General features: G+C 49.0%; 1 protein-coding gene across 3 annotated transcripts in view; it reads right to left on the bottom strand.

The window, feature by feature from the left end:
• PCSK6 (proprotein convertase subtilisin/kexin type 6) overlaps nt 1–26,375 on the bottom strand; it is a 167,102-nt gene that overhangs the window by 52,761 nt on the left and 87,966 nt on the right. For all 3 annotated transcript variants that reach the window (XM_081831543.1, XM_081831544.1, XM_081831545.1), the window contains 5 exons: nt 23,147–23,247; nt 18,306–18,409; nt 16,031–16,148; nt 5,911–6,099; nt 1,940–2,076 (listed from right to left, as the gene is read on the bottom strand). In XM_081831543.1, the coding sequence (XP_081687669.1) occupies nt 1,940–2,076; nt 5,911–6,099; nt 16,031–16,148; nt 18,306–18,409; nt 23,147–23,247 (649 nt within the window). The remainder of the gene's footprint in view (nt 1–1,939; nt 2,077–5,910; nt 6,100–16,030; nt 16,149–18,305; nt 18,410–23,146; nt 23,248–26,375) is intronic.

Raw genomic sequence — 26,375 nt, 5'->3', positions numbered from 1 at the left:
AAAACAAAACAATCCAAAGGCAAAATTAAGAAAACCCTTCTGTTTACAATAGCATCAGAAAGAACAAAATACTTAGGAGCAAATGTCACCAAGGAAGTACGAGACATGTGGACCGAAAACCACAAAATAATGCTGAAAGAAATGAAAGAAGATCGAAATAAAGGAAAAGACATTCATATCCATGGATTGGAAAACTCAATAATGTTAAGATGGCCATATTCCCCAAACTGAACTAGATTCAGTGAAATCTCTATAAAAATTCCAACTACTCCCCCACCCCCGCAAGAAATCAACAAGATGATCCTATAATTTGTACGGAATTGTGAGGGACCCAGAATCGCCCAAACCATCTTGAAACAGAAGAACAAAGCTGGAGAACTCATAGCTCCCAATTTTGAAACTTGCTACAAAAGCTACAGTAATCAAAACAGTGTGGTACTGCCCTAGGGACAGGTGAACAGACCAGCGGGATAGACCCAAGAGTCCAGAAATAAACTCATACATCTATGGCCAATTAATTTTCAACAAGAGTGCCAAAATCATCCAATGGAGCACAGAACAGTTTTTTAAAACATATGGTGCTGGGGCAACTGAATAGCCATATACAAAAGAATGAATATGCACCTTTACTTTGCAGCATATAGAAAACTGACTCAAAATGGATCAAAGTCCTAAATGTAAGAGCTAAAACTATAAAGCTCTTAGAAGAATATAGATTTCAATCTTGACCTTAGATCAGGCGATAGTTCCTTAAATATGACACTAAAAGCACAAGCTATAAAAGAAAAAATAAACTGAATTTCATCAAAATTGAAAACTTCGGTGCATCAAAGGGCATAATCAATAAAGTGAAAGAACAATCCACAGAATGGGAGGGAAAATTTGCAAATCAGGTATCTGGTCAGGATCTAGTATCCAGAATATTTAAAGAACGCTTACAACCCAATAATAAAAGACAAACAACCCAGTTTTTAAAACAGGCAAAAGATCTGAATAGACATTTCCCCAAAGAAGATGTAGAAGTGTTCAATAAGCCCACGAAAAGATGCTCAGCATTTTTAGTCATTAGGGAAATTAGTGCAAATCAAAACCCCAATGAGATATACTTCACACCCACTAGGATGGTTATAATGAGAAGGAAATGAAAATAATAAAACAAGTGTTGATGACGATGGAGAGAAACTAAAATCTTCATATCGTGCTGGTAGGAAGGTAAAATGGCACACAGCCACTGTGGAGAACAGTCTGACAGTCCTTCAACCAGTCAAACAGAGCATTACCATACAACCCAGCCATTCCATTCACAGGTATACAACCAAGAGAACTGAACACGTACACCCACATAAAAACTTACATGTGGATGTTCAAAGCAGCATGATTCACAATAGCCGTTAAGTAGAAACAACCCAACTGTCCATCAACTCATGAAAGGATAAAACAAATATTATATACACAATCATATAATACACTTAAATCGTATTTAGTCGGGAAAGGGAATGAAGCACGGATACATACCACAACATGGATGAGCCTTGAAACCATTATGCTAACTGGAAGAACCAGTTGCGAAAGGCGACATATTGTGTGATTCCGCTGACGTGAAATGTCCGGAAGAGGCAAACCCATAGAGACAGAAAGTTGATTAGGGGTTGCTGGGGGCTGGGAGAATGGGGATTGTCTGATTCACAGGTATGGGGCATCCCTTCGGAGTGATGACAAAGTTCTGGATTTAGGTAAGTGGTGATTGTTGTACAATGCTGTGAATGTTCTGAAGGCCATTTAGTTACACACTTTAAATAAAAAGGATTTCCATGGTGAATTGTACCTCCATTAAAAAAAAAAAAAGACTTACCAGAGACATTACAGTTAAATAAAAGTCTGGAGTTGACAAAAGGGTTGAGATACAAAGTGGAGTGTGAAATTCCTCTGAGCCACTGACCTTGCTTCTCTGGGTTGCGGACCTGGGACGGCATGTCTTGGATTTCCAAGGTCCATTCCCCCTCAGCCTTTTCTCCCCAGCAGTGCACAGTCATGAATTCCCAGTTTGTAAACCCTTCATTGGAATGATCCAGCAATCTGCAATTGGAGACTCGGGGTGAGAACACAAAAGGGTCGGGAAAGGAGTGGTGGGTAGGGGGCCGGGTCCGAGGAGGGCCGTCTCCCACCTCGGAATTACTCCTTGGGTGACCGCTACAATCATCCCTCTGAACACCACCTCAAGGGCAGCAGCTTTGAGAACGGAAGAAAAAGAGACCTGGCCCTCAGCTGAGGTAAAAGCAGGTAATTGCTTTCAAACCTTTGCATGACGACCGAGCCCTGGCCAACAGCTTCCCCTCCATTATCCCATTGGGTCCCCCAAATATTCTGAGAGGCAGGCAGGCTGGCAGGACTCACTGTTGCCCAACAGGGACTCAGCCAGTGATGGTCTCCCTCCTGCCATCCTCATTTATAGACCGAGATATCCCAAGTGTCGTGATTAGTGGCAGGTCCAACAGCCAGTAACCGGCAGAGCTGGGACTCCCTCGAGGGCATTCTGACCCCTGTCCTTGTTCTTTCCAGCACCAAGAAGTGTTTAAGACGTTACCAGAGAAGGCCTTCAAACCTACCCCCACACCCAAAATATTCCTTCAGAAGGTGTGTGATTCCTTCCTACCCCAGTAAGGGATCCTCCAGAGCCCAGACACCAATGCCTGGGTGCACAAAAGCAGACGGAGGTTAGGCCACATGCCCCGGGGGCATCCCAAAGGAAGCCTTTCTAAAATGCTTCCTTCACATCTGTCATGGAGCCAGATCTTGTGTGCTCTTCTCCAGAAGATACGAAGAAGGAAAAATGTGCCTGCGACTCTCCGGGGCTTAATGGAGTTTCAACAGGTGCATTTGGGGGAGATGACATAACTAATGGGCCTGGTTGTTTTCCAGTGTGTGCAGGAGGGACCCCTGGGTGCAGCGTGGGGTTGGCACAGGAGCTCCCTCCCCTCAGCCAGCCTCCCCCTCCGGGGTTCTGATAAGCCTCCATACCCCAAGGTCTTCCCAGACTGGGACTTCAGCCCAGATCCATTTTCTCTTGTTTGACTTGAGCAGGAAACAGGAAGCAACTCACGGATGCCCTCTTTCTTCCAATACCCAGTTCTTCTCCCTTCCCCTTCCTTCCCCATCTAACTTCGCATCTCTTGGAAGAGGGTCTTAATCCGAGGGCTCTTTTGCTCGTCAGAAGTTCAGACGCATGTTTTGTGTGATGTAAGATTGGATTCCTGATTTGGGTGTTCTCTAAACATCCAACGAACGTATAAGCATGCTTATAGAGAGAACGTGCCCTGCGTGGAGAAGAGTGAGGGGAAGGGGCATACCCTGTCCTTTCTGCTAAGAAACTGCAAAGGTCAAGGCTGATTTTCACACACGATGCCAAGCCGAACACAACACACTCGGGACAGAACAAAGACAAACTGTCTTTTAAGGGCTGAAAGACTTAATGAATGTCCACTTAACTCCTCGTGAAAAAAATACTGCTACCTGAAAAAGCTGCCAAACTGAGCGAGATGTGAAGGAAAGGTGAAGGTAATAGATCCCCAAATACACACACTTGATATAATCACAAAATCTGTGCCTTGGAAAAAAAAACAAATTCCCAAGACAGAGAAGAGTGCCAAGTGGCCGCCAGGCAGGTTTAATGTGCTTGATGGCACAGGAACAGCAAACGGGTCGTCGTGAACCCAACGAACTTGGCAGGACCCACTCTCTTTCATCTGAGGGGCTCACGCTGGGCCTGAGCAGAATGGAGGTCGGAAAAACAGAGTGCAAGCAAGCCAGTGGGGGGAATGCCGGGGGGACGGGGGGGCCTGGAAAGTTCTTCCAGGTTAGGTAGATGGATGGAAGCAGGACAGGACGGGAAGCCAGCTGCACGTGCCAGGTATTTTCTTCTGCATCATCATATCCAGTTCTTGTAGCAATCCTGCCTGCAACAGGAGTAAAGTGACATTTCCGGAGGTGAGGGGTAAAGAGGGGAGAAATGGCTGGCTGCTGGGTACCCCGCTGGGAAGTGAAGGAGCAGGGGTAGAAGCAGCTCGAGTCTCTGGGCTCCAAAGCCCATCTTTGGCCCTGGTCCTTGCAGGTCACGGCCGCCCCAACCTCGAGGCCTCACGGTGGCTCTCAGAGGTCAACCCAGGTCACCCTCTGGTGCCTGTACCCAGCTCCTGCCCCGAAGTCAGGGCTCACCACCTCGGATGCCTCCTTGTGTCCAGCCTGCAGCAAACGGGGCTCCAGGGAGGTGACCTCGCGGGAGCCCAGAGAAGCAGAGCCTTGCCCGGCCTCGGGTGCCTGAAGCCGACCCGCCTGTCTGCCCAGCTCCAGTCTGGAGTTCGCATGGGGAACGAGAGCCCGCAGCAGAGGACTTCCAATCTTCCAAGGAATGCTAGAAATCTAGACTTTTCTATGGAATCTCTCAAAGTCCCAGTAATAGTAATTTGCAACTCTGGTTGCAAAAGAGCATAACACTGTGGCTGACCAGCTGGTACTCTCAGGCTGCTCACGGCCTTGCTTGTCTCCTCCGGGCAGAGGCAGAGGGTGGCCCCGGCCTACCCCCAGCGGGGAGAGATGCCCCCTGTGGCTCTTGGGCTACGAGGGTGGAACCTAACCTGGTGGGGCCTGAGCCGGATGGCCAAGCCCTGGGAACCCATGCAGCCAGGATCTGGTCTCAGGGCTGGTTCCGGGGCACCAACCACAAACTCAGTGCTGGCCCGCTGGGCGCTGCCTGTCAGCCGCCTCTGCAGCGGGGTACGGAGTGCAGGGCACAGCTCCCCACCCCTTCACACAAAGGCCGGCATCTGCCTGTCCTTGCGGCAGGCCAATCTCTGTGTCTTCTGCCAAGTAGGGGTGGGGTGGAAGGGGGCTAAGAAAAAGGGCAACTCCTGCCCAGCCCCGAACGGAGGCATTCTCGCGACCCCCATTTCTGAACCCTACAGCCCAACTCTGGCTGCCGCCCCAGGCAGGTAACCCAACTGAGGCAAGCGGGCCCAGCGTGGGCAAGCAGGGAGTGGGGCCACAGCCCAGGGGACGGGGACGGGCCATCGCAGGGTACCTCCTGAGGTGGCGGGGGACACAGTTCAGTTGCCAGCTCTTTTTCAACAGAAGCCAGAAATGCTCGCTTGTCCTGAAACCTCTCTCTTCCTTCCGCCTCTTAGCTAAGGGAGCCGAAAAGAAGCCCCAATCCCTTTCTGCCTCCCCCCGGCTCCCACAAATCCCTTCACACCAGTGACCTGCTAGAGACACAAATGCATTAAAGCACTTCTCCTTGTTTCTGACCTCGTGGAAGAAGTGGTTCCATGACTTTCCATGAACTGTACGTGAAACCCCAGAATTCAGAGCCTGTTTCTCGGGCCTTAGGCTAAACAGGGACCCCCTCAGGCCCTTGGATGAGAATCCTGCCCCAGAGCAGCCTCCGGGCGCCCCACGCAAGCCACGTCTCCTGCAGAGCGGAGCCTCCTGCCCACAGAAGTTCAACCACGCTACGTACAACTGGACGACCGTGCCAAAGCTTCGGGAGGCAAGGCAGTCCTCCTCCGATACGCGTTCTCACTTCAGATGCCGAATGAATATGAGAAAAATGATCTTCAGCACACTTCTAAGAGCAATTAAGTCATAGCCAGGATTCCATAAATCTCTCCGTTAAACAAAGCAACCACAAACCCTTGTCACTCCTGCCTGGAAACGAAAGTTTTCCAGGACGGTGTTGAAGGCCAAGTTTCAGGTTGGGGGAGGGGGGTGGTACGTGTGAACGTCACCAAGAGGAAGCTGCTGGAAGGAAGAACCAACCAGCTTGGGTGCCCCGCAGGGATGCTGTGACCTCGGGCTGGATGGGCCCTCCTGTTAAGCCCCAGCCCCTGCTCCAGCCCCGCTAGGCCAGCCCGGCCTTACCTCTTGGCCAATAGTTGAGACTTGGTTCCTGAGGGAGAAATGAGGTGGATCTGGAGGTCTCCCCGGCGCGGGTGGGAAATAGAGATGCGAGCCATCACGTGCTCCAGGTAGCCCACGCGCTGGTCTGAGTGGTCGGCACAGGCAGTGGTCAGGGCGGTGGTCCGAAGAGTCTGCACCACGGGGATGCTCCTGGAAGAGGAGGAAGGGGCTCAGGTCTCCACACCAGAGGCTCCAGGTCTCGCAGGGGGGCAGTGGATTCAGGCCCTCCCAGGGACCCCCAGGGACCCCCAGGGACCCCCAGGGACAGCACCAGCCCCTCTTGGATGCTCCCATTGGAGCTATCTTGCCAGCCAGAAGATGTTTGCTGTTCTGGAACTTGCTTAGAGATTTAAAGAATGGCTTTGCATACAGACTCAGCTAACATACCCAGTGATCAGCGCCCTCAGTGCCCAGGAGCCGGCTTCTCTCTAAGTAGCCTTTGATCAGCTCATTGCCTCAACTGCTGGGGGTCAGCAAGGCTTTCAAACTTCAAACCCGACTACTTGGTTTCAAAGACTGGCCTTGATAATATAAGTCACAATGCTGAATAGTAACAGCAAACGTTTCCTGAGCGGACGGCATGCTGGGCACTAGATATAGCATTAGTCTGAGAATTTACAAGGATTGATCCATTACATCCAGAAAGAGGTCACACACAGCTACTGAGAAGCAGAGCTGGGATATGAGGTCAAGTTCAAGCCTCCACCTCTGTGCCACACTGTCCCGCAAGGATGCTGGTGTGGATCCATACTTGTGTTCAAGATACCGAGGAAGAGGAGATCGACAAGGTACCCGGGGCCAGAGCTGGGCTCTTGTGCTAAATGCACCAGTCAAGGCCGCAGTGACTGGACCAGGGTCACGGAGGATGGACAGGATCTGGTCCCCTCCCTCCTGTCGTGCTGGAGACTAGGTTCCCCTCCCTCTCCTGTCCTCTGATGGGAATGGATGACAATTCTCTTAACAAAGTCAAGGCAGTTTTACCACATGGGATGGAATCTGAGGATAAGCATCAAGTCCCAATCATTCACGAGTTAGTTCCACCAGAATCTTCTAACACTCCCTGGAGGAGGTAGATACAAAGGCTGCACCTGCATCCAGGCTGGGCACTCCCGTCTATTCTGCGCCACCGCGGCTCGCCCTCACCACTTGCAAACTGAGGAAAGATCTCCCACCGCCCAGCAGCACATTAATTCCCCACTGCTCAGCCAGTGCTCGGTTTATTACGGGCAGCGCTTTGCTCATTTCGCCTCAACTTTCCGCTCAGGAGGGGAGGCTCGAAGCATAGGCTCAGCATCTCTCAGGAATTACATCGCTTGGCTCTCCTGGGCCTGAGTCATAAAAAAACAATCAAAACAGCTATAAACAGTGATGTAATTCCTTCGGAGACTCTGTAAATATTTGAAAACATGATTTGCATGCATCATAAATTGATTTAGAGATGCTGACTTCTTTCACTGCCTTCTCCCAAATTTTCCTGTCTGTGTTTACAGGTCAGCAGGCCCCCCACTGTGGCAGATGCAGAACCTTTCCTGGGCCCAAGAGGAAGATCAAGTTAAAGCAGAAACAAAAGCCATCACAAAGTTTTAAAAAAAACCTGCCCCATCCCTCTCACACCTTTGGCCAACGGGGAGGAACAATCACTGACCTAGAAATAGACCTGAAATCCCATCGAGGAATCCTTAATCTTAAGGATAAGGCACAGGATTTCAGAGAACAGGAACAGGGTATGAGAAACCGCAACCCAACCCCACCCTCACCTTCCCACCTCCCTGTGGCTTGTGGTGTCGACATGGAGAGGAGGAAAAAAAAAAACCATCTCAAGGAGTATTAAATACCCCGTGAGATTATTAAAAGCTTCTTGCATTTGACACTCTCATTCTTGCTAAGGGACTCTAGTTGCTAGGCCACCCCTGAGGTCAGAAAGCTTGGTTGGTCTAATGCACAGGGGCTGCCTCGCAGCTGTCCCGGGGTGGGGGGGCTGGCTGGGGGTAAGCGGTCCACAGCGCCTTCGGGTGTTAAATTCTAGCCTGGTTAGATTTTCAAAGCTGAGACATTACCCCCAGCTGGGGGGCTAGGAGTCCCTTCCTCCAGGGAACAAGGCTAATTATAACAATTAGTTCTTACGAAATGGCACGGTTATAGAGCACAGACCCCCTCATTTATGCAAGTTCTAGGGGAGGGTGGGGAGCCCAAGACAGCCACTCAAGGACAGCGAGTTGTTACCCTCCTTACGTGCAGTTAGCCTTCCCCACATTTTATTTCTGCTCCCGTTGGAACAAATAACCTAATATTCCAAATCAGGAGATTTTCCATTTGCTTTAAAAAAGGGGGTGGGGGGTGGCAAGAGACTTGAATTATGTTTCAGGATAGTCAAGCTGAAATTTTTCTGTTTTTCAGATAGAAACTCCAAGTAGAAGAGGGGAAGTCAAATATCAAAAGCCATTACTTTGTAAGGATTAACTCTTACCATCAACGGGGGGAATAAAAGGAAGTTATTCCTAAACCTACAGTTATTTCAAAGATAACACAGAAAATGCAAGTTGACTCCAAAGCCAGTTTATTTTTTAGTTTAAACAACGTGTGGGGATTATCGTTGTCCCACGAACATGGCTAGGTTGTACTTTAAACATGAAAATTGACTGAGAAAGATCTTCAAGTTCCCAAAGTAACTAAAAATGTTGTGCTGTGATTAAATTCTGTAATTGTTGTCTGTGTATGCAAGGCCATCCTCCGAGGACCCTAAAGGACCCCAAGGTCCTTTTTTAACCCAAGGGGTTAAAAAATCCCATAAGACCTACCTCCAGAACCAGTGATATTTAAACTATGGAGACTGCCCTACTTTGAACCTATCTCTGAGGACAGACTTGTCACTTCCTGTTGAACCACATTTCAGACTTAATTACTGATACTCCAGATGTTCCTCTTTCATCCTGAAGTCTCTTAAAACAGCTCCCTTCTCCTGAGGGGGTGGAGGGTTCCCAGCGACAGGCAGCCTTGACAATGACTTCCTAGTACCTCCAGACCACAACTCCTTCGACCTCCTACCTCTCTCCAATGTGTAACAGCATCTTGTATCTTGTAAATGTGTAGAAACAAGATCCCCATCTACTCAATCCAAGGCCCTCGCCAAATCACAAAGGTCAGACTCTTCTGACATCAGAGTGAAATCCAGAGCCAAAGATAAATATTTTCAAGGACGGGTTTTCCCTGCTCTCTGAAAGTAGAGCGTTCCTATGAAAACTTTCTCAAGCTGAGAGCAAAGGCGTAAAGCAAAGAAGCAATTACCATTCATTTATATGGGGGAAAAAAAAAACAACAAACCTGTGTGAGCATTCCCAGACCCCAAAAAGTAACCTTTGGCTTTCCTGATACCTTAGGACACATCCTGCTAACGGAGGCACAGAATAAATTGAGATAAAGCATAGATGCTCAAAGACACCGTTCAAAGCTCAGGCAGCTTGATGCTGAGCTGCTGAGTGTAGTTCCTGGGGATGAAGTTTGGGGGGCCCCCTCTCGCTGCTCAGGGCGCATCCTGCCTTTATCACACACAACTTGCTGCAAAACCCATGCTGAATGTTATTTTTGCTTTCTGTCCCCTTTTTGGGTAAAAGCAGAAATCCTCTTCCGATTTCTTCTAGGTACTAAGGCTTTTGTAAAAGCGAAGTGGTCTAAGGTGAACCTTCAGAAGTGCGAGATACCTACAAACCAAGTGGCCGGGAAAGCAAGGGGGAGGGGGACCCGTAGCTTACCGGTGGAAACCCTCCACTGTTGCGCTTGTCTTTCTGCCCTGCCCGGGAACCCACGACAAGCCAGTATTTCTCACTCCCACCTTGAATACCTCTCTCAGCTCAACTACGAGGGCAGATCCGTGCTCTGGCACAGAGCATTTCCAGGGTAATGCCACCTTCCCAAGCTGCAGGGCTGGGGGTGAGAGCAGCCCAGTTCCCCATTAGACATTCTGAGATCCTGCCGAGTGGGACACCCACCAGAATCGGAAGGCAGGGGTGCCTTTCCCTCTGTTGTATTTGGTATCTGTGTTGGGGAGATGAGGCTGCTGCAGAGCCCAGGACCATTACAGTGGAAAGAACCAGAAGGTCAACCAGGAGACCCTTTCGCAGACCTTCTAAAGGGTAATGAGTGGAGTGGAGAGGGGTTAATTGGGACAGACTTGTTAAATGAAGCTGTATGAGAGCAACTCAGTCTGTTGGAGGACACAGAGTCATCTGAATGGGGACAGTAAGAAGCTTCAGAGTCACTTCTTAGATCTATGTTCTAGGAGGAACCTTCTTGATAGAATGGTCATAGAGTCTAGGGTAGATAGATTCTGTATACTTCTTATTCATATTCACTGACATTTAGGGTTTTCCTTAGATGGAATCCCTTTCGATCATGAAACCACAGTACATCATTTAGGCTAGAAATAATATTTAAAAAGAAAAAGAGGCTAATCCAGTACATTACTCGAGACATGCTGTTCATGATTAATTTGTAAGGTGTTTTAATACACAGTGTTTCAATTTATAGTGCTTATTTTTCTTCTGTGCAAAACAAGGAGCTAAATTAGCTGGCTCTAAACATCCCTTCCAGCCTGAGATTCGATCTGATGGGGAGTGAAAAAGACAATACGATATAGTCCATTCTCATTATTCACGATTCCATATTTGCAAATCCACCTAAATCAATACTTGCGGTGCTTTTGTGATCACTTGTGGATATATGCAGAACTGCAAAATATTTGAGTTGCCCGGTAAACATGTTCCCAGGTGAGGCCAAACAAGGTGACGCTCTGCCTTCTGGTTTCAGCTCTCATAGTGTGAACAAGTATCCTTCCTATGATCTATTTTTAATGCCATGTTTTTCACATTTTTCTTTCTTTTGTTGGTGGTTTCATTGCTTAAAATGGTCCCCAAGCATACTGCTGAGGAGCCGTCTGGTTTCCTAAGTGTCGGACAGCTGAGATGTGCCTTATAGAGAAAACACGTCTGCTGGATGAGTTTTGTTCAGACATGAGTTACAGCGCTATTGGCCTTACGGTCAATGATAATGAATCGGTAATATATATTAAATAAAATGCTTTTAAACAGAAACACACATAAAGCAAAGTTACATATGGATCAGTTGACAAAAATGCTGTGACCGGAGGCTCGCAGGAACCTAACCCTGGATGTCCCCTAGCAGCAACGGTTCTGTATTTGCAAATTCGGTATTTGTGGTGATGTCACAAAACATCACTACCGTGCATAACGAGAACTGGCTGTATTATTCAAATTCGAATAGGAATTTTTGAAGTAAATTGCATTTATAATTTGGGGAAAACAGGTTTGTGGCAAAAAATAAGCTTGGCAGGGCAAAAGGGCTGTAGGAAAACAGGCAGCTTGCCAGCGTTCCCAGGCGTCTCCAGGCATGGCAGGAAGCAGGACAAATATCAGGACCCAGGTATGGTCACGCCCCCAGGGCAGGACAGCAGAGCACGAGTTTTCTTAGGACACCCAGCCATGCCCTGTGTAAGAATGACACGGTGGGAGAAGCCAGAAGCAAGGGCCTCCCTCCTATGGTACCCAGGAGTGCACACTGTGAGATGTCCTGGGGAGAGTTGCCGGGTGGGGTGTGGGGGCAAACTGTACAGTGCAGACCGAGCCCAAAGGTAAGAGGGGGTTTTAGGTTTTAAAAAGATGCTAAACCAGGCTGTGTGAAGTTGGGCCCTTATGGGTCCCAGCCACACAGGTATTCCCTATCGGGACACAGGAGCCATGTGGCCTTGCCCGCTTGCCTAGCTAAGCTGCTGCAGACAAGACACCTGGGCCTGGCCTCTGGGGTGCTGGCAGCTGGTCAGGGCTGGAGGAACCTCCAAGTAGCCAGAGTCAAGGTGATTTCCTGTCCTCGGGGCCAGTGTGCCCAGCTGGCTGGGGATGCAGAGGGAAGATAGGGGAAGTGTCTCCTGGAGAATGTGCAGGTCACACTCCACTTGGTTGGGTCCTGCCTGAGTTCCCGTGATGTGTCCCTTCCCAGGGGAGGCAAGGTGGGCTCCGGAGAAAGATAGCCTGGGGTAGCAACTCAGCCCTGCCGCTGCTCAGCCCCAGGCTACTCCTCGACTCTTCAGTTTCTTCAATATATAAATGGGGGGGGAAAATCGTTCCCAAACTTCACACCCTTGGTGGGTGTTTTGAATGTATGAGTACACAGAAAGTGCTGAGAACAATGTCTGGCCCATAGTAAGTATCTGATAGTCATTATCCATTATGCTTACCTATGTATTTATAAGTAGAGTTGTTATAAAGTGACCACCACATGTGGTCTGGTTTAACGAAATTAATGTGGTTAATCCATAATTAATTCTTGAACATCTATAAATATACGGCCTGGCCTACAGATGATTCTTAACATTCAAAGCCTTCAGGACCGAAGTATATTTTGGGGTTGTGTGAGTTCTTTAAATGAAAGACCAACCACACTAAACTGTAAACTCTGTCTGGATGGTAACCTTCCAAAACCTACGAAAACTGAAGAGAACTAGATAAGGTCTTACTGCTTGAAGAGACTCTGCTGTTGTTGCTGTCTTTCCAGCAGGGAGTAGAGAGTCAGGGATGTCAGAAAACGATTCATGGGAGGGGCACCTGGGTGGCTCAGTTGGTTAAGCGACTGCGTTCGGCTCAGGTCATGATCCTGGAGTCCCGAGATCGAGTCCCGAGCAGGGAGCCTGCTTCTCCCTCTGACCCTACCCCCTCTCATGCTCTCTCTCTTTCTCAAATAAATAAATAAAATTTTAAAAAAATAAAAAGAAAAAAGAAAATCTTTCCTGGGAGCCTGGATTTTTAAAGACACAAGGGAAGTGCCGGCTAGAAACATCCTAAGGGTCAACGAAGATATTTAATAACTGGGCCTTCTTTTTTTTTTTTTTTTCATTCATAGGAATGATACTGATGTTGATTTTCTTTTTCACTTTTAGAAAGGTTCTAAAAGTATCAATTTTATCCTACTCTGACACACAGATGTAAATAATTTGGCACAGGCAATAGAAAAGTTCTAAGTAGACTGAAATCCGTTTCTGCCCAAGACTAGGCAAGGATCTCTCCTACATGCCTTGGAATGTTACAAGGCATTCTCTTTTGCAAGAGTTACCTGCCAAGTTGCAGTGATCTCCCCCTTGCTGTTGCATTAAGATTTAGCATTCATGGACAGTGCCTGTGGTGAAAGGTGGGTACCGGAGAGCTGGGCCAGACTCCATGGCCTCTGTTTTGGGGTCAGGGGGTGACAGGCCGTGAAGAGATGGCTCAGCGAGATCTGGCTGCACCTTGGAGCAGGGGGCCTGGCCCCTCTCGTTCCTCACCACCCCCACCCCTGTGGTCCCCTCTCTCCCCGCTTCTCCAGGCAGGCTCCCTAACCTTCTCCAGGCTCCAAGGGACTTCTAATTCTCTCAGGAGGAGGATCTAGACAGAAACAGGCTAAACTGCAAACCCCACAGTCCTTAGGTGTACAGTGTCTGGACTAGAAATGCTGACCTATTGCTCGGGGTCCCTATACGGCTTTTCTTTAAATTAAAGAGAATCAGTCGTACTTGTTTCCTGATGGGGCTCTTCTTGTCTGTCTGCAGGGGCAGCCCAACTTCCCTCCACTGTGGTCTTTCCTGTGCTGTTGGCCTTTTGCCCCCTTTTAGCCTGAGTGTGACTCGGGTGGGGGTGGCATCGGACAGGACGGTCCAACAGAGGAACACCAACGGGGCCTGGGTGGTCATTTGGGGCCCAGTGGCTGCCACTGGGCAGCAGGGGGGCTCTGCAGAGAGGGTGGCCCACGGATTCCTCCTGCAGTGGCCATGAAGACTATCTCCCTGAGCCATGACCTGTGCCAGGAGCAGAAGGCTGAAGGGCAGGAGAAGACGGAGAGATCACTACTCTTCGTTCCTGCCCTGGCATGTGACCACCAACACCCAGGTCCTCTGACTTAGCACCCCGGGTAGGACATTACTGTAGAAACGGAAGGTGTGGACACGACCTCCTCTAGGACGTCCATCCTTGATGCTCCATGAACACAGTTCCCTGACCTTCATCACGCCAGGGTGGCCCTTCTCTGCTCCCCAAGAGGAAAGAGGTAAACGTATCACATATGTTACACACAGGTACACACGGGATGGCCACATAAAGAGGCTCTCTCTCTCTCTCTGTCTCTGTCTCTCTCAATCTCCCCGTCTCCCTCTCTTTCTCTATCTGGAGGCCCTTACGTCGTTGGGAACAATCAAGCGTGCAGTGAAGCAAGTGCTTTGGGAGAGCGGGCTGGCCGAATATTCTAGAAAGAGCCTCAAACTGCTAAATGTAAAGATAAATTTGCTTCTGAAACAGAAGTCTGATTCATCCCCTCTGTTGGAATTTGCAGAGTCCTTTCTTCCCTCCAAGGACAGGAACAATGTCATACTGTATGTTACGGCCAGTTGCCTCAGCTGTCTAGACTCAGTGTGCTTTCACTTAAAAAACAAAATAAAATAAAAATAAAAACCACCCTTCGCCACCTAGGCACCACTCTACCATCTTAAAACTATTTCTGGCAGGAAAAGAATGCTTCATTCAGGAGCCGCCCTGATGGGGAGACCAGTGGAAGGGAGGCGGGCCTGGACGTGGTGGCCTCACGGCGCAGGACACAGCTCCCAGGAGCCCAGCATCACCTTACCTGGAGTCTGATTCTCCATGTGCCGGCCATTTTCCGACAAGCAAAACAAAAGAAAGCAAAGGGCCTTCTTGATCTCAGAGAACCTCCCACTTTCTTCTGAAATGACAGGCTAAAGCTCCCCGGAGAAGAGGATGCTTGAAAATGTCAAGATGGAGATCTGCTGCCTGCCTACCAGCCCGTCAGGCCCAGGAGGCCTCACCCAGCTGTCAGCCTTCATTAGCAGCAGGATGCAAATGCAGTTTTTCAAAAGCGCCATCCCTGGCTACTCATACAACAAACAATTTCTGAATTTCTACCGCAGGGCCAGGTGGCAGCGAGAAACATTTTTCTCAACATTGCATGGCAAAAGAACATATTGTAAGAGGTAGATGCTTTCAAAAAGGAGGCAGTATCAAAGGGAGGGAGCTGCATTTGCTGATAAAGCAAGGGTCACTTTTAATCACTCCAACATTTCTTTTTCCAAACACACATTTTCCCAAAGGTAATAAATAGTTACAGCTAGGAAGGGGGAAAAAAAAAAAAAAGCATTCCATTCTTTATCAGATATTGAGGCCTAGAGAAACACCATTCTCCTCCTTAAAAAGTATAGCAGCAGTGGCAGAACTCAGAAGAAGAATCTGATGTCCTCTCCTAATGGAGTAGGGTTCCTGCTATCTGATTTACTTTGCAGCTGTCTTTGTTTTTTAACAAAAATTTCAATGAACAAATGTGTCTGATTTAGAACAACTCACTACAAAGGGCGATGCTGGGAGTGTCCTAACTCTGGAAAAAGGAGAAGCCAGGGTCCTACAGCACACTGCTCGAGGCTTGTTAAAAAATCCTGGTACTTAAACCTCAAGAAGGCTATGAAAGTCCAGATTCAAGAGACACAGAGGAGAAGTGCTCTGCACTTTGGATAATAAACCGCCTTCTGCATCGGGGAAGGGGCAGATGCCGCCTCTCTTGTTCACGGCTGATGGAATCACACTGGGGGCTCTTGGGACAAGAAGGGCTGGGCTGGAGCTAGGGCTCCCACCTGAAAGAAAGGACACTCATCACTGCTGCCCACTTCACCCCACTGGGCAGGCCTGATCGCTGGTCCGGCCAGCTACGCTAAATATTCTGGGTAAGAATTTCCAGTACGAGGGACTATGGGGCATCTGACTCCCTACTATGGGGCGGTCTATAATTGACAGCAAAAGGCCTCAAAAGAGTCATGAGTTAAGGAGTGATTCTTTTCCAGCTCCAGAATCCATAAGAGAAAACACAGACACGTCTACACACATACTACCATGTGCACACAATGCCCCCCCCAACGTGTGCCCACCGATGTGCACAGGAACGCATGTGTGAACACCCTTACACCTTACACCGTACCTTACAGCACAGTCAGCTCCGCACTGACATTCCTGAAAAGCCACCTGGTGCCTGAGCTGAGCCTCACCTGGGTCTCTTGTCTGTGGTGGCGACACACACATGCTGGGCGGGCACTGCTGTCCACTTCTTCGCCTCCGTGACCAGGGCCTCTGCATCCACCAGGCCGAATCCATAGAGATGGCTGACTGGAAAGACAGAGCCTTCAGAAGCCCCTGCCCCGCCCCCGGAATGGAGCAAGGCCCAGCTCTCGCACTCCGCTCGGCTCCCACGCAGGGCACCGGACCCACGGCTGCCACGGTCCTGGGACAGACCACCTGCACCACTCATGGCAGGGCAGGAACGCGGGCTACCTCCTGGAAAGCCCAGGCTGCAGCCCTTCTGAGGACTGCTCCAAGATCCCAGCTGCGTTAGCCTCCCCCAACCTGTACTCCTTTAGGTCAGGAGTGTGGCCCCCAAAACGTAGCTCATTTTGGTGCAGGGCCGGAAAAGAAGTGTGGAGAGGGCCTAGTACTTTCTTTCTGCGAGACAGGGATGGGTTCCCCCCGCTACAGAAGGGACTTGTCGGCATTTGAAGCTCCTCGAATCATAAACCGGACTAGAGAAACAAAAATCTGAAACCCTTTGGTTCATGCGGCCATGATGTATAATAAACCGGAAAGCAAGGCCGGGCTCTTTTTTTTTTTTTTTTACCATTTTCTTTGCCTGCGCAATTCCCAGGGCATTCTGGGAAAGTGGTATGGCTCAGAACTCAGACCGTGAGTGCTTGTGAGTGGGCCGGATCCAGTGTTTATTGGCCACGGCAGGAGAGTTTCAAAGTTTAATTTAAGAGGCAGGGTCAAGAACGAGGTACAATCTATTTTCCTATTTAATTAGGCCAACACTGAAATGTAGGTTAGCTCTTGTTAGAGCATACCACTAGCACCAACATTCTTGCAAGACAAGGATGCATTAGGCCTGATCAATGGCTTTCTTATTAAAAGGAATGTCCCCTGGAACTTAGAGTGACAACATTTTACAGAGAGTAGTATCAGGCTCGGTGTCGAAATAGTTGGGCTTGAGCTTCAGAAAAGGAAAAAGAAGTCCTCCCTAACATACCCGGGCCAAATGTAAATCTTTTTCAAGTATCTCTGGTAAGAAAGCAGGCAAACAAAGCTTGTGGCACTGTCCTATAATTATCTGCTCAAGAGGCCCCAAATACCTGGGTTACAAGCCCTGACTGTGGGCTGATTTCATGGAACCTAGGTCTGTCAGGCTGGGTTGGGGAAACAAGCCTTGAGTTACTTCTATAACACAGAGAGAAATTTTATGGTTAGAAAATAACTCGGGGCGCCTGGGTGGCTCAGTTGGTTAAGCGACTGCCTTCGGCTCAGGTCATGATCCTGGAGTCCCGGGATCGAGTCCCGCATCGGGCTCCCTGCTCAGCAGGGGGTCTGCTTCTCCCTCTGCCCTCTTCCCTCTCGCGCTCTCTCTCTCTCATTCTCTCTCTCTCAAATAAATAAATAAAATCTTTAAAAAAAAAAAGAAAGAAAATAACTTAAAACGGGTGCCTGGGTGGCTCAGTTGGTTAAGCGACTGCCTTCGGCTCAGGTCATGATCCCGGAGTCCTGGGATCGAGTCCCACATCAGGCCTTCCGGCTCAGCAGGAAGTCTGCTTCTCTCTCTGACCCTCTCCCCTCTCATGCTGTTTCTCTCTCTCTCTCTCAAATAAATAAATAAATAAATAAATAAATAAATAAATAAATAAATAAAATCTTTAAAGAAAAAAGAAAAGAAAATAACTTAAAACATAACTATCTCAGTGTCCTCATTGTACAGATAAGGAAACTGAGGGCCCGTTTCAAAATCATAGAGCTACTCAGGACTAAGAATGCAAGATGCCCTTAGGTGGCACACAAACAAACAGTATGTATCTTAACAGTCATGGATTTGTTTTGATGTGCATTAAAAAAAGTAAAAATCTACCTCAAACCCGTGATTAACTAGATATAATAAAGTTTCTTTTTAAAATATATTTCTTTATGTAAAAAAAAAATGTAAGTCCATGTAAAGAGAACTATTACATCAATACTTGGTACAGGTGGTCTCTGGATGGCAAAAGTCGTGATGTTTAGGGAACCCTGAATTCTACTGATCTTAGGCTTTTTTCTTAACGTCAGTGTGAGGTTACTTTTCTTGATTCTCTAGCTACGTATTTCTCACTCTTGTGATTCTTTGAGGATTTGCGGATTCTTCTGGAGAAGCTCCTGGCACCCCTTTAATAGAGATTCCAGCAGGTCACCCAGTGGGTCCTCTGGGACAGGCTGTCTGGTCCCCGCCCAGCCCAATGGGAGCTGCCAGCGCACCTTTATGACCGGCACCGTTGACTTTCCAATCATTGGCTTTCAGATGTGCCGGCCTGGATGTCTTTACCAGCAGGTGCTGGACGTCCCTCCAGGTTAACTGGTTACTGCAACGACACAATGACAGACCAGTGAAGCCCAAGCCCTCACGGGTCAAAATGACGGCTGCCCAGGCCCATCGGCCAGCCCTGAGTCGGGACTTGAGTGAGCCCTGCAGGCTCCATTCCTCAGCGAGGGTTTATTTCATAACCTCTTTGTAAAGAATGGTTTCCAGGGATTAAATCCTAAGCTAAAACAGTGCAGCGGGTGACCTAAAATCCATAGCGTTAAAAACCCAGCCCTGCTGCCAAGGTACCTGAGTGTGTCCAAGGGCTACCGAAGAAATTGTGGCAGGGGGAGAGGGACATCCTGATGTTTCTAAGTCCTGGGGGTTATTCTTCATCAGGACGAGCAAATGTTATGGTGCACAAAAGCATGCTTGAGCCTTCATCTGCCCAGACCCCACACCCCCCACTCCCTGCCCCTGGTGTGGACCCACCTGCTACCTATTGTAATTCAAGATTTTAGTAACTCTAAATTTCTAATACATTTGTTTTGGTGCAAAGTAGAAACGTTTCATTGAAAGAACACATGCCCACTAATAAAAATGCATAGATCAGAGTTTTGTGAGTCTAAGATACATTGTCCCGCCCCCCCTTTTTTTTTAAACACCTCTGAAACCAGGATGCATCTTCTGATGATACTCTATCATAACCCCCTCTGTTCACAGCATCAAGACCAGGTCACAGACAGAGGCTGGAAGGACCTGCACCCCCTCCTCTTGACCCAGTGCCTGCCCCACCCCCACAGTGGTTACAACTGTCTTTCCAGGCACCCACTCTTTGTGTGTGTTTAAAAATATACATAAAGGGGGCGCCTGGATGGCTCAATCTGTTAAGCATCTGCCTTTGGCTCGGGTTGTGATCTCAGGGTCCTGGGATCGAGCCTCATGTGGGGCTCCTTGCTCGGTGGGGAGCCTGCTTCTCCCTCTCTTTGCTGCTCCCCCTGCTTATCCTCTCTCATTTTCTCTCTCGCTTACTTGATCTCTCAAATAAATAAATAAAATCTTTAAAAATATATATATAGGGCGCCTGGGTGGCTCAGACGGTTAAGCGTCTGCCTTCGGCTCGGGTCATGATCCCAGGGTCCTGGGATCGAGTCCCACGTCGGGCTCCCGGCTCAGCGGGGAGCCTGCTTCTCCCTCTGACCCTCTCCCCTCTCATGCTGTTTCTCTCTCGCTCGCTCTCTAAAAAATAAATAAAATCTTTAAAAAAAAAAAAAATAAAAAATAAATAAATAAAATAAAAATATATATATATACGTAACAGAAAATTTACCACCTTAACCATTTTTCTGTGCACAGGGCAGAGCCATTAGGACCTGCACATGGTGGTATATTCATCACAAACCATCATCTCCAGAACTTTTTCATCTTCCCCAAGTGGAACTCTGTCCCCATTAGACACTAACTGCCTGTTTCCCCCTGCCTCCAGCCCCTTGGCCACCACCATTCTGCTTTCTGTCTCTTTGAATGTAACAACTCTGGGAACCTCATATACATGGAATCACACAGTACGTCCTGTTGGGACTGGCTTGTTTCACTCAGCATGATGTCCGCCAGGTCCATCCACATTGTACGTAGCAGGTATCAGAATTCCCTTCCTTTGTAAGGCTGAAGAATGCGTCATGGCTTGTATGGACCACATTGTGTGTATCCATTCACTTACTGATGGGTACTGGAGGTATCTCCTCCTTTTATGGTTAGAATAGATCCCCCAGTGGCTGCACCATGTCACGTTCCCACCTCTTTGCCTGGTGTCCACTGGGACCTCACCGTGGTTTGAGTCTTGGGGCACACACACATTCCTCCCTTGGGACTCACTCTCCAGGTGCTAGCCCCGCCCGGTCTTCTCCGATTTCTCCAGCATGTTCTTGCCTCTGTGCCAGTAACCTCACTGGCTTCCTGGCCACCTCCCCCCAACTGTGTCCATCAGTCCAGTTTCCAGGCCTTTGCTTGGCTTTCCTCCCCTGCCCTACTGCCCCTCCTGAGGGCCCATGGCCAACGTCATTGTTCAGGGGGGATTCTGAGGCCCCACATGGCCCAAGGCCTCGCCCTCTTGCGTATAGACACAGGCTTTAGAACTCAACCAGAGTAGATGGGGCTGCACCCCTTGTTTCCCGTGTGACCCGGCAAGTTACCGCGGGGCCTATCAAGGATGGCTCCAGCAGAAGGTGCCGGGAAGCAGGAGCCGCGGAACTCAGGACAGAGTGGGTAAAGAAAAGGAGAATGTTAGAAACTGTCTCATTATGAAGACATCATTTTATTTTGGACTCTGGTAATAAAATCAGAAATATAGTTGTATGAGAAACATAGCTAAGAAATGGCATTGGAAATGTTTTTCAGCAAAGATGGGACTGACGGGAAATCCCAGGACGGCCACAAACCAGGACAACCTATGCACAGTTCGTACCCACGAGGGTCTTTCTTCGTTTTTGTTACATGCTATCCACAGGCCCTCCCTGACCCCCTGAGACCTCCTCCACCCAGGACGATCTGGCTTTGCCGGGGTGCCTTTTACGGTACAAGTGAACAGGGTCTGAAGGCAATGCTAGGCGCAGGAGCACCAGGCCTGCTCCCTGGACACGTGCACTATCCCAGTCTCCAATCTCCTCACCTCAGGCCCGCAGGGGCCCTTGTTATAACCTGTTCCTTCCTTGACCAGTCCTGCAGGTTTAAAGGCTCTGAGCTAACGCTGTTTTCAGACTAGCCACCTGTGAATTTATGGAGGAGCTAAAAGGGCGAGGACGATGACTACCAGAGTTTTCATGTGTCCACAGGCCAAGTTTAATGGAACAAGCCAGCATGAAATGAAGCTTGCTTTCTATTTAGTTTTGACTAACAAAATTCCTTGCATGCTTCCAATAAGGGATGGAAGGAACTATAAAACAATGAATTGCTAAGTATGTGAATGCCACTTTCCACACAAGTAAGTAATTATTTAGAATTCTTTTTTTTTTTTTTTTTTAAAGAGCCTCAGGACACAGAAGCCAACATTTTGGCCTGAAAATTAAAAAATATTTAGCTATTCCTTTGTTAAACTGGTAACGTTTGAGTTGCATGCTCTTTTGCCTTGGACAAACCAACATGCAAATATCCATAATTATAAGGATCGAAGCAACCCAAATAGGATTTTCTGAATCATTTAAAAACTTCAGCGACAACAATGGACTACTTCAAATGGCGGGGCTGTTCTGAGCCCGTTTTGACGTCTAAACTAAATTTGTTTTTGACACCATGATTGCATGTGTAGCAAACTCTCTTTTCTTTCTGACCCATCTGGACACTAACAACTCCAGAGTTTTTATCTGGCTTGTGACAGATAAAACATCACCACTGCCTTGTCAGTTTATCAACTAAAGTTTTGTTTTTTTTTTTTAAAGATTTTATTTATTTGAGAGAGAGAGAATAAGAGAGAGCACATGAGAGGGGGGAGGGTCAGAGGGAGAAGCAGACTCCCCGCCGAGCAGGGAGCCCGATGCGGGACTCGATCCCGGGACTCCAGGATCATGACCTGAGCCGAAGGCAGTCGCTTAACCAACTGAGCCACCCAGGCGCCCTATCAACTAAAGTTTAAAAAGGGCACCTGTAGTGGCCCGAAGTGGGATTTTGGAGCGTGATGCAGAATGGGAGGGAGGCTTGGGGTTCTGGCCCCCCCAGCTCTCTGTGGTCCTACAAAGGGCAGGAGACGGTGAGCTCTAAAAAGGAGAAAGAAGGGAAGGAGTCTCTTCATATCCATTAAGGGTAGCCTTAAAAAGGAAGGAAACCCTGACCCGTGCTACATCGTGGATAAACCCTGAGGACACTGCTCTGTGAGCCAGTCACAAAAAACCAAATCCTATGTGATTCCACTTACACGAGGTGCTTAGAGCAGTCAAACTCATAGAGACAAAAGGTGGACTGGTGATTGCCAGGACCTGGAGGAGGGGTTACAGGGAGTGTTATGGGCTGAATTGTGTCCTCCCAAATTCATATATTGAAGCCCTCGCCACCAGTCCTTCAGAATGTGACTGTAGGTGGAGATAGGGTCTTTAAAGAGGTCATTAGGGTCACATGGGATCATTAATCCACTATGACCAGTGTCCTCATAAAAGGATCAAAGGTCAAAGGATCTAGACACACACATAGACAGAGGGTAGACTGTATGAGGACACAGGGGGAGGGTGGCCATCTACAAACGAAGGAGAGAGGCCTCAGAGGACACCAACCCAGCTGACACCTTGATCTTAGACTTCCAGCCTCCAGAACTGTCAGATCATTCATTTCTGTTGTTTAAACTGCCCAGTCTGTGGTATTTTGTTATGACATCCCTAGCTGACCAGCACAGGGAGTTGCTGCTTACTGGGTATAGGATTTTAGTTTGGGATGATGAAAATGTTCCACAGATGGACGGTGGTGATGGTTACTCAAGGTGCATGTGCTTGATGAAATGTACATTTAAAAATGCTTAAAATGGGGCGGGGGGGGGCGGGAGGCGCCTGGGTAGCTCAGTCGGTTAAGCATCAGCCTTCGGCTCAGGTCGTGATCTCAGGGTCCTGGGATGGAGTCCCGCGCCAGGCTCCCTGCTCAGCGGGGAGTCTGCTTCTCCCTTTCCCTCTGCGACCCCCCCCCATGTGCGTTCTCTCTCTCTCTCAAATAGATAAATCTTTAAAAAAATTGGTTAAAATGGTCACCTTTATGTGTATTTTACTGTAATAAAAACGTACAGAAAACAAAGGAAAAGAAGGGGAGGCAAGTGGGAACTTACTTTGCTTCTAAAGCCAAGGCGATGATCCCTGCCACCATGGGGGCTGAAACCGAGGTCCCCGTGTGGCCGTCCGTGCAGCGCTGCCGCAGATCCGTGGTGACCTGGGGGACAGGGCGGCAAGAGGCGAAGTCGGCTCTCAAAAGATGTCAGAGGTCAGAGGCTACTCAAGATGCTGCACCTGGACAGGTGTGGCCCCCGGTCCCAGGGACGGAAGAGGCACTAGGCAGATGCATCTCCCCAATCAAGGTTTGTGTCTGCTCCTCGCTGCTAATCTGCTTTGCTCTCAAACATAGAACAGGGACCTGCGGCAGGAGTGAGCTAATCACAGGGTGGGGACAGGGAGATAAGGCGGCGGGAAGACAAGCAGCAGGAAACCGCACAACCTCACGGCTGCAGATGTGTGTGCTGAGACACAAAGGTAAGAGAAGGAAACAAAGAGTGGCCCTCCACGGCAGAGTCCCCACCTGCCATAGCCCATGCTAACGACCCCCAAGTCACCCCTGACATCAGAGCAGTTGGAAACAAGGGCGGGGGGTGCCCAGGTGGCCCAGAGACCACCCCTGCCCTTACCCAGAAGATCAGAGATCAGTCACAGAAGGTCACAGATCATTCTCTACCAGGATGTCCTCCTCAGATAGTTGACAGTGTCCTAAAGCACCCAGTTCCATCTGCAGCAGCAGATGAACCTGGAGTGTTCGTGACCTTCACAGGGCCTGCTGTGTGGGACAATGAAGCTGGCTGTTCTCCTTGGGAAGGCAAAGCTGACTGCAAACCGAGGGGGCTCTGCGTGCCTTCCTCTGAGGCCCTGACTCCGGGCCGGGGGGGATATTGATTCCGGACCTCATTAGCGCACAGCCTGATTCGTCCCTTGTCTTTGAACTGATGTGGAGAAGCAGCTCCGTGGAATCACCACACGGGTTCAGCTGCGCCACACGTGCAGTGCTGGATGGGATTCTGGCCCTCGAGCTACACCCGTGCATGCTGCAGACGGCATTAAGTTTGCTACCCAGCACACCTTAAATCAGCCAGACTATCCTGGATTGTCCAGTGGGCCCCATGGCCTCACCGGGCCCTGAGAAGTGGAAAGAGGCAGAAAAGTGTGTCGGAGAGCCGAGGCAGAAGAGGGACCCAAAACATCTTTGCTGGCTTTGACGAGGGAGATAGAAGAACATAAGCCAAGGAATGTGGGCAGCCTGGAGATGCTGAGAACAGCCCTGCGCAGACAGCCCACAAGGAAACCAGAGCTCAGTCCTATAACCACAAGGAGCTAAAATCTGCCAACGACCTGAATGAGCACAGAATGAATTCTCCACTAGAGCCTCTAGAAAGGAACACAGGCCCGCCGGCACACGGATTTCAGCCTCAGGAGGCTCAGAACAGAGACGCAGTCGAGGCTGTTGCCCTGCTGACCTCCTGAACTCTGAGATAATAATTCTGTGCTGTTTTAGGCTGCTGAGTTAGGGATAATTTGTTACGAGAGCAATAGGAAACTGATAGCCACACCAACAGCAAGGCTCTAGGAGCTGATCTGTATAACCCTAGAGGATGAATTTCCGCAGTCATAACAATCCAGATCCCCTCCCCAACGGAGCATCTTCCTTCATCACATTCCGGCTGACAATCACCCAGGAGACAGGATCCAGCCTGTCTCATGCACATGCAGGTTCCTGGCAGAGACCAGCCTCCTCCTCCCCTACCCCTCCGGAGGCATCCTGCTGTTAGGAAGGGCAGCTGAGGGCAGGGAAGTCCAGACAAGGATGCAACCTCTGACCCCAGGATCCTCATCTGCAAATGGGCCTAATGATGCGTCCCTCACAGGCTTCTTTCTGGTGAAAGTCATAGCTGGCGCCTGAAACATACTTACATTCAGTAAATGGTGGCCAGTGAGGGACACTGAGGGTGTCTGGGCAGGCGGCCACGCTCCCAAGAGCAGGGGAGGCCCATGGCTGGCTTTCCAGCCTCTGAGAACTGGGGAGTGAGCAGAGGGCCCCCCTCCTCTGCAGGGAGGGGATGGCTCAACCAAGGTGGGCAGTCCCTGCTTCCTGAGACCAAACGTCATGCGTGGAACTCTGCTCCAGGTCAGCAAATGAAAGAAAGCCAAGGAATGAATGGGTGAGCGATGCTCTGCCGGGCGTTACTCCTTTTATTAAAAGTCATATGTCAGCACCGAGCAATCCCTCCCTCCAGGCGAACACGGCTCGGCATTCGCTGGACAGAGAGGAACAGAGAGTACGGGATGGGACAGAGCCTTGATTTCCAGCTGACACCTGCCTGAACCGCACAGCCTACAAGCTGCCAACCATCCAGAGAAGTCCATCCCCTTGCAGGTTCTCCTGGAGGACTCAGAGCAAAAGCTTGGCTCTAGTTGAACTGAAAACAACCACCACCACAACAACAAAAACAAAAACCCCAGCAAAAATGCCATCCATACTCTCAGAGGAGAAGCCTAGCCCAGGAAGTACACTAAGTGATTTTCTCTTTTACCCTCCTCTTAACTGCACCCTTCTGACCCGTATGTTATTGCTCGGAGAAGAGAAGAGAAGAGAAGAGAAGAGAAGAGAAGAGAAGAGAAGAGAAGAGAAGAGAAGAGAAGAGAGAAAGAAAGAGAAAAAAAAGAAAGAAAGAAAGAAAGAAGGAAGGAAGGAAGGGAAGCAAGGGAAGGATGGGAAGGAAGGGAAGGAAGGAAGGAAGGAAAGAAAGAAAGAAAAAGAAAGAAAGAAAAGAAAAGAATTAAGGCATTTTGTAGCTAAGGTGTGTGCATACGCAGTGTGATTAACTAAGCAAATAAAGCAGCAAGCCCTGATCCCAGTGATGGGAGACATAGGAGTCCCAGCAGGAAGCCTCTGGTACAAAGCGTTCAATGACAAGACCTCCGCCTTGAACGCCTCCAGCCAGCAGGCCTGTTTAACAAGACTCCAGCAAGCCTGTGTTCAAATGAGCTAGATTCCTAAATGAACAGGATACCATTCAGAATCTCGGCTGCCTGTCCCAGGGGCGCGTGCTTCGGTAGAAAAGGAAAACAAATTAAGACCTCTGTTTACTAGCCCGGGCCATTGCCAGGCTGGTGGCCCAGCAGCCGTGTGGCTGACCTTTCAGCAGGTGCGGGGAAAAGCGGGGAGCAGGGAGCCTGCATGCTCCCGCTGAAGAATGTAAAAAATAAATTTACAAATAATTTCTAGAGATGTGGCTCAGCAGCAGGAGAAATAAAAAGATGCTAGTGAGCATCCTT

Source organism: Leptonychotes weddellii, chromosome 9, assembly GCF_054177405.1.
Source record: "Leptonychotes weddellii isolate Sample4059 chromosome 9, ASM5417740v2, whole genome shotgun sequence".
NCBI classification, from domain to species: domain Eukaryota; kingdom Metazoa; phylum Chordata; class Mammalia; order Carnivora; family Phocidae; genus Leptonychotes; species Leptonychotes weddellii.
The sequence above is the reverse complement of the archived record's forward strand: the minus strand, read 5'-3'. Positions and strand labels throughout refer to the sequence as shown.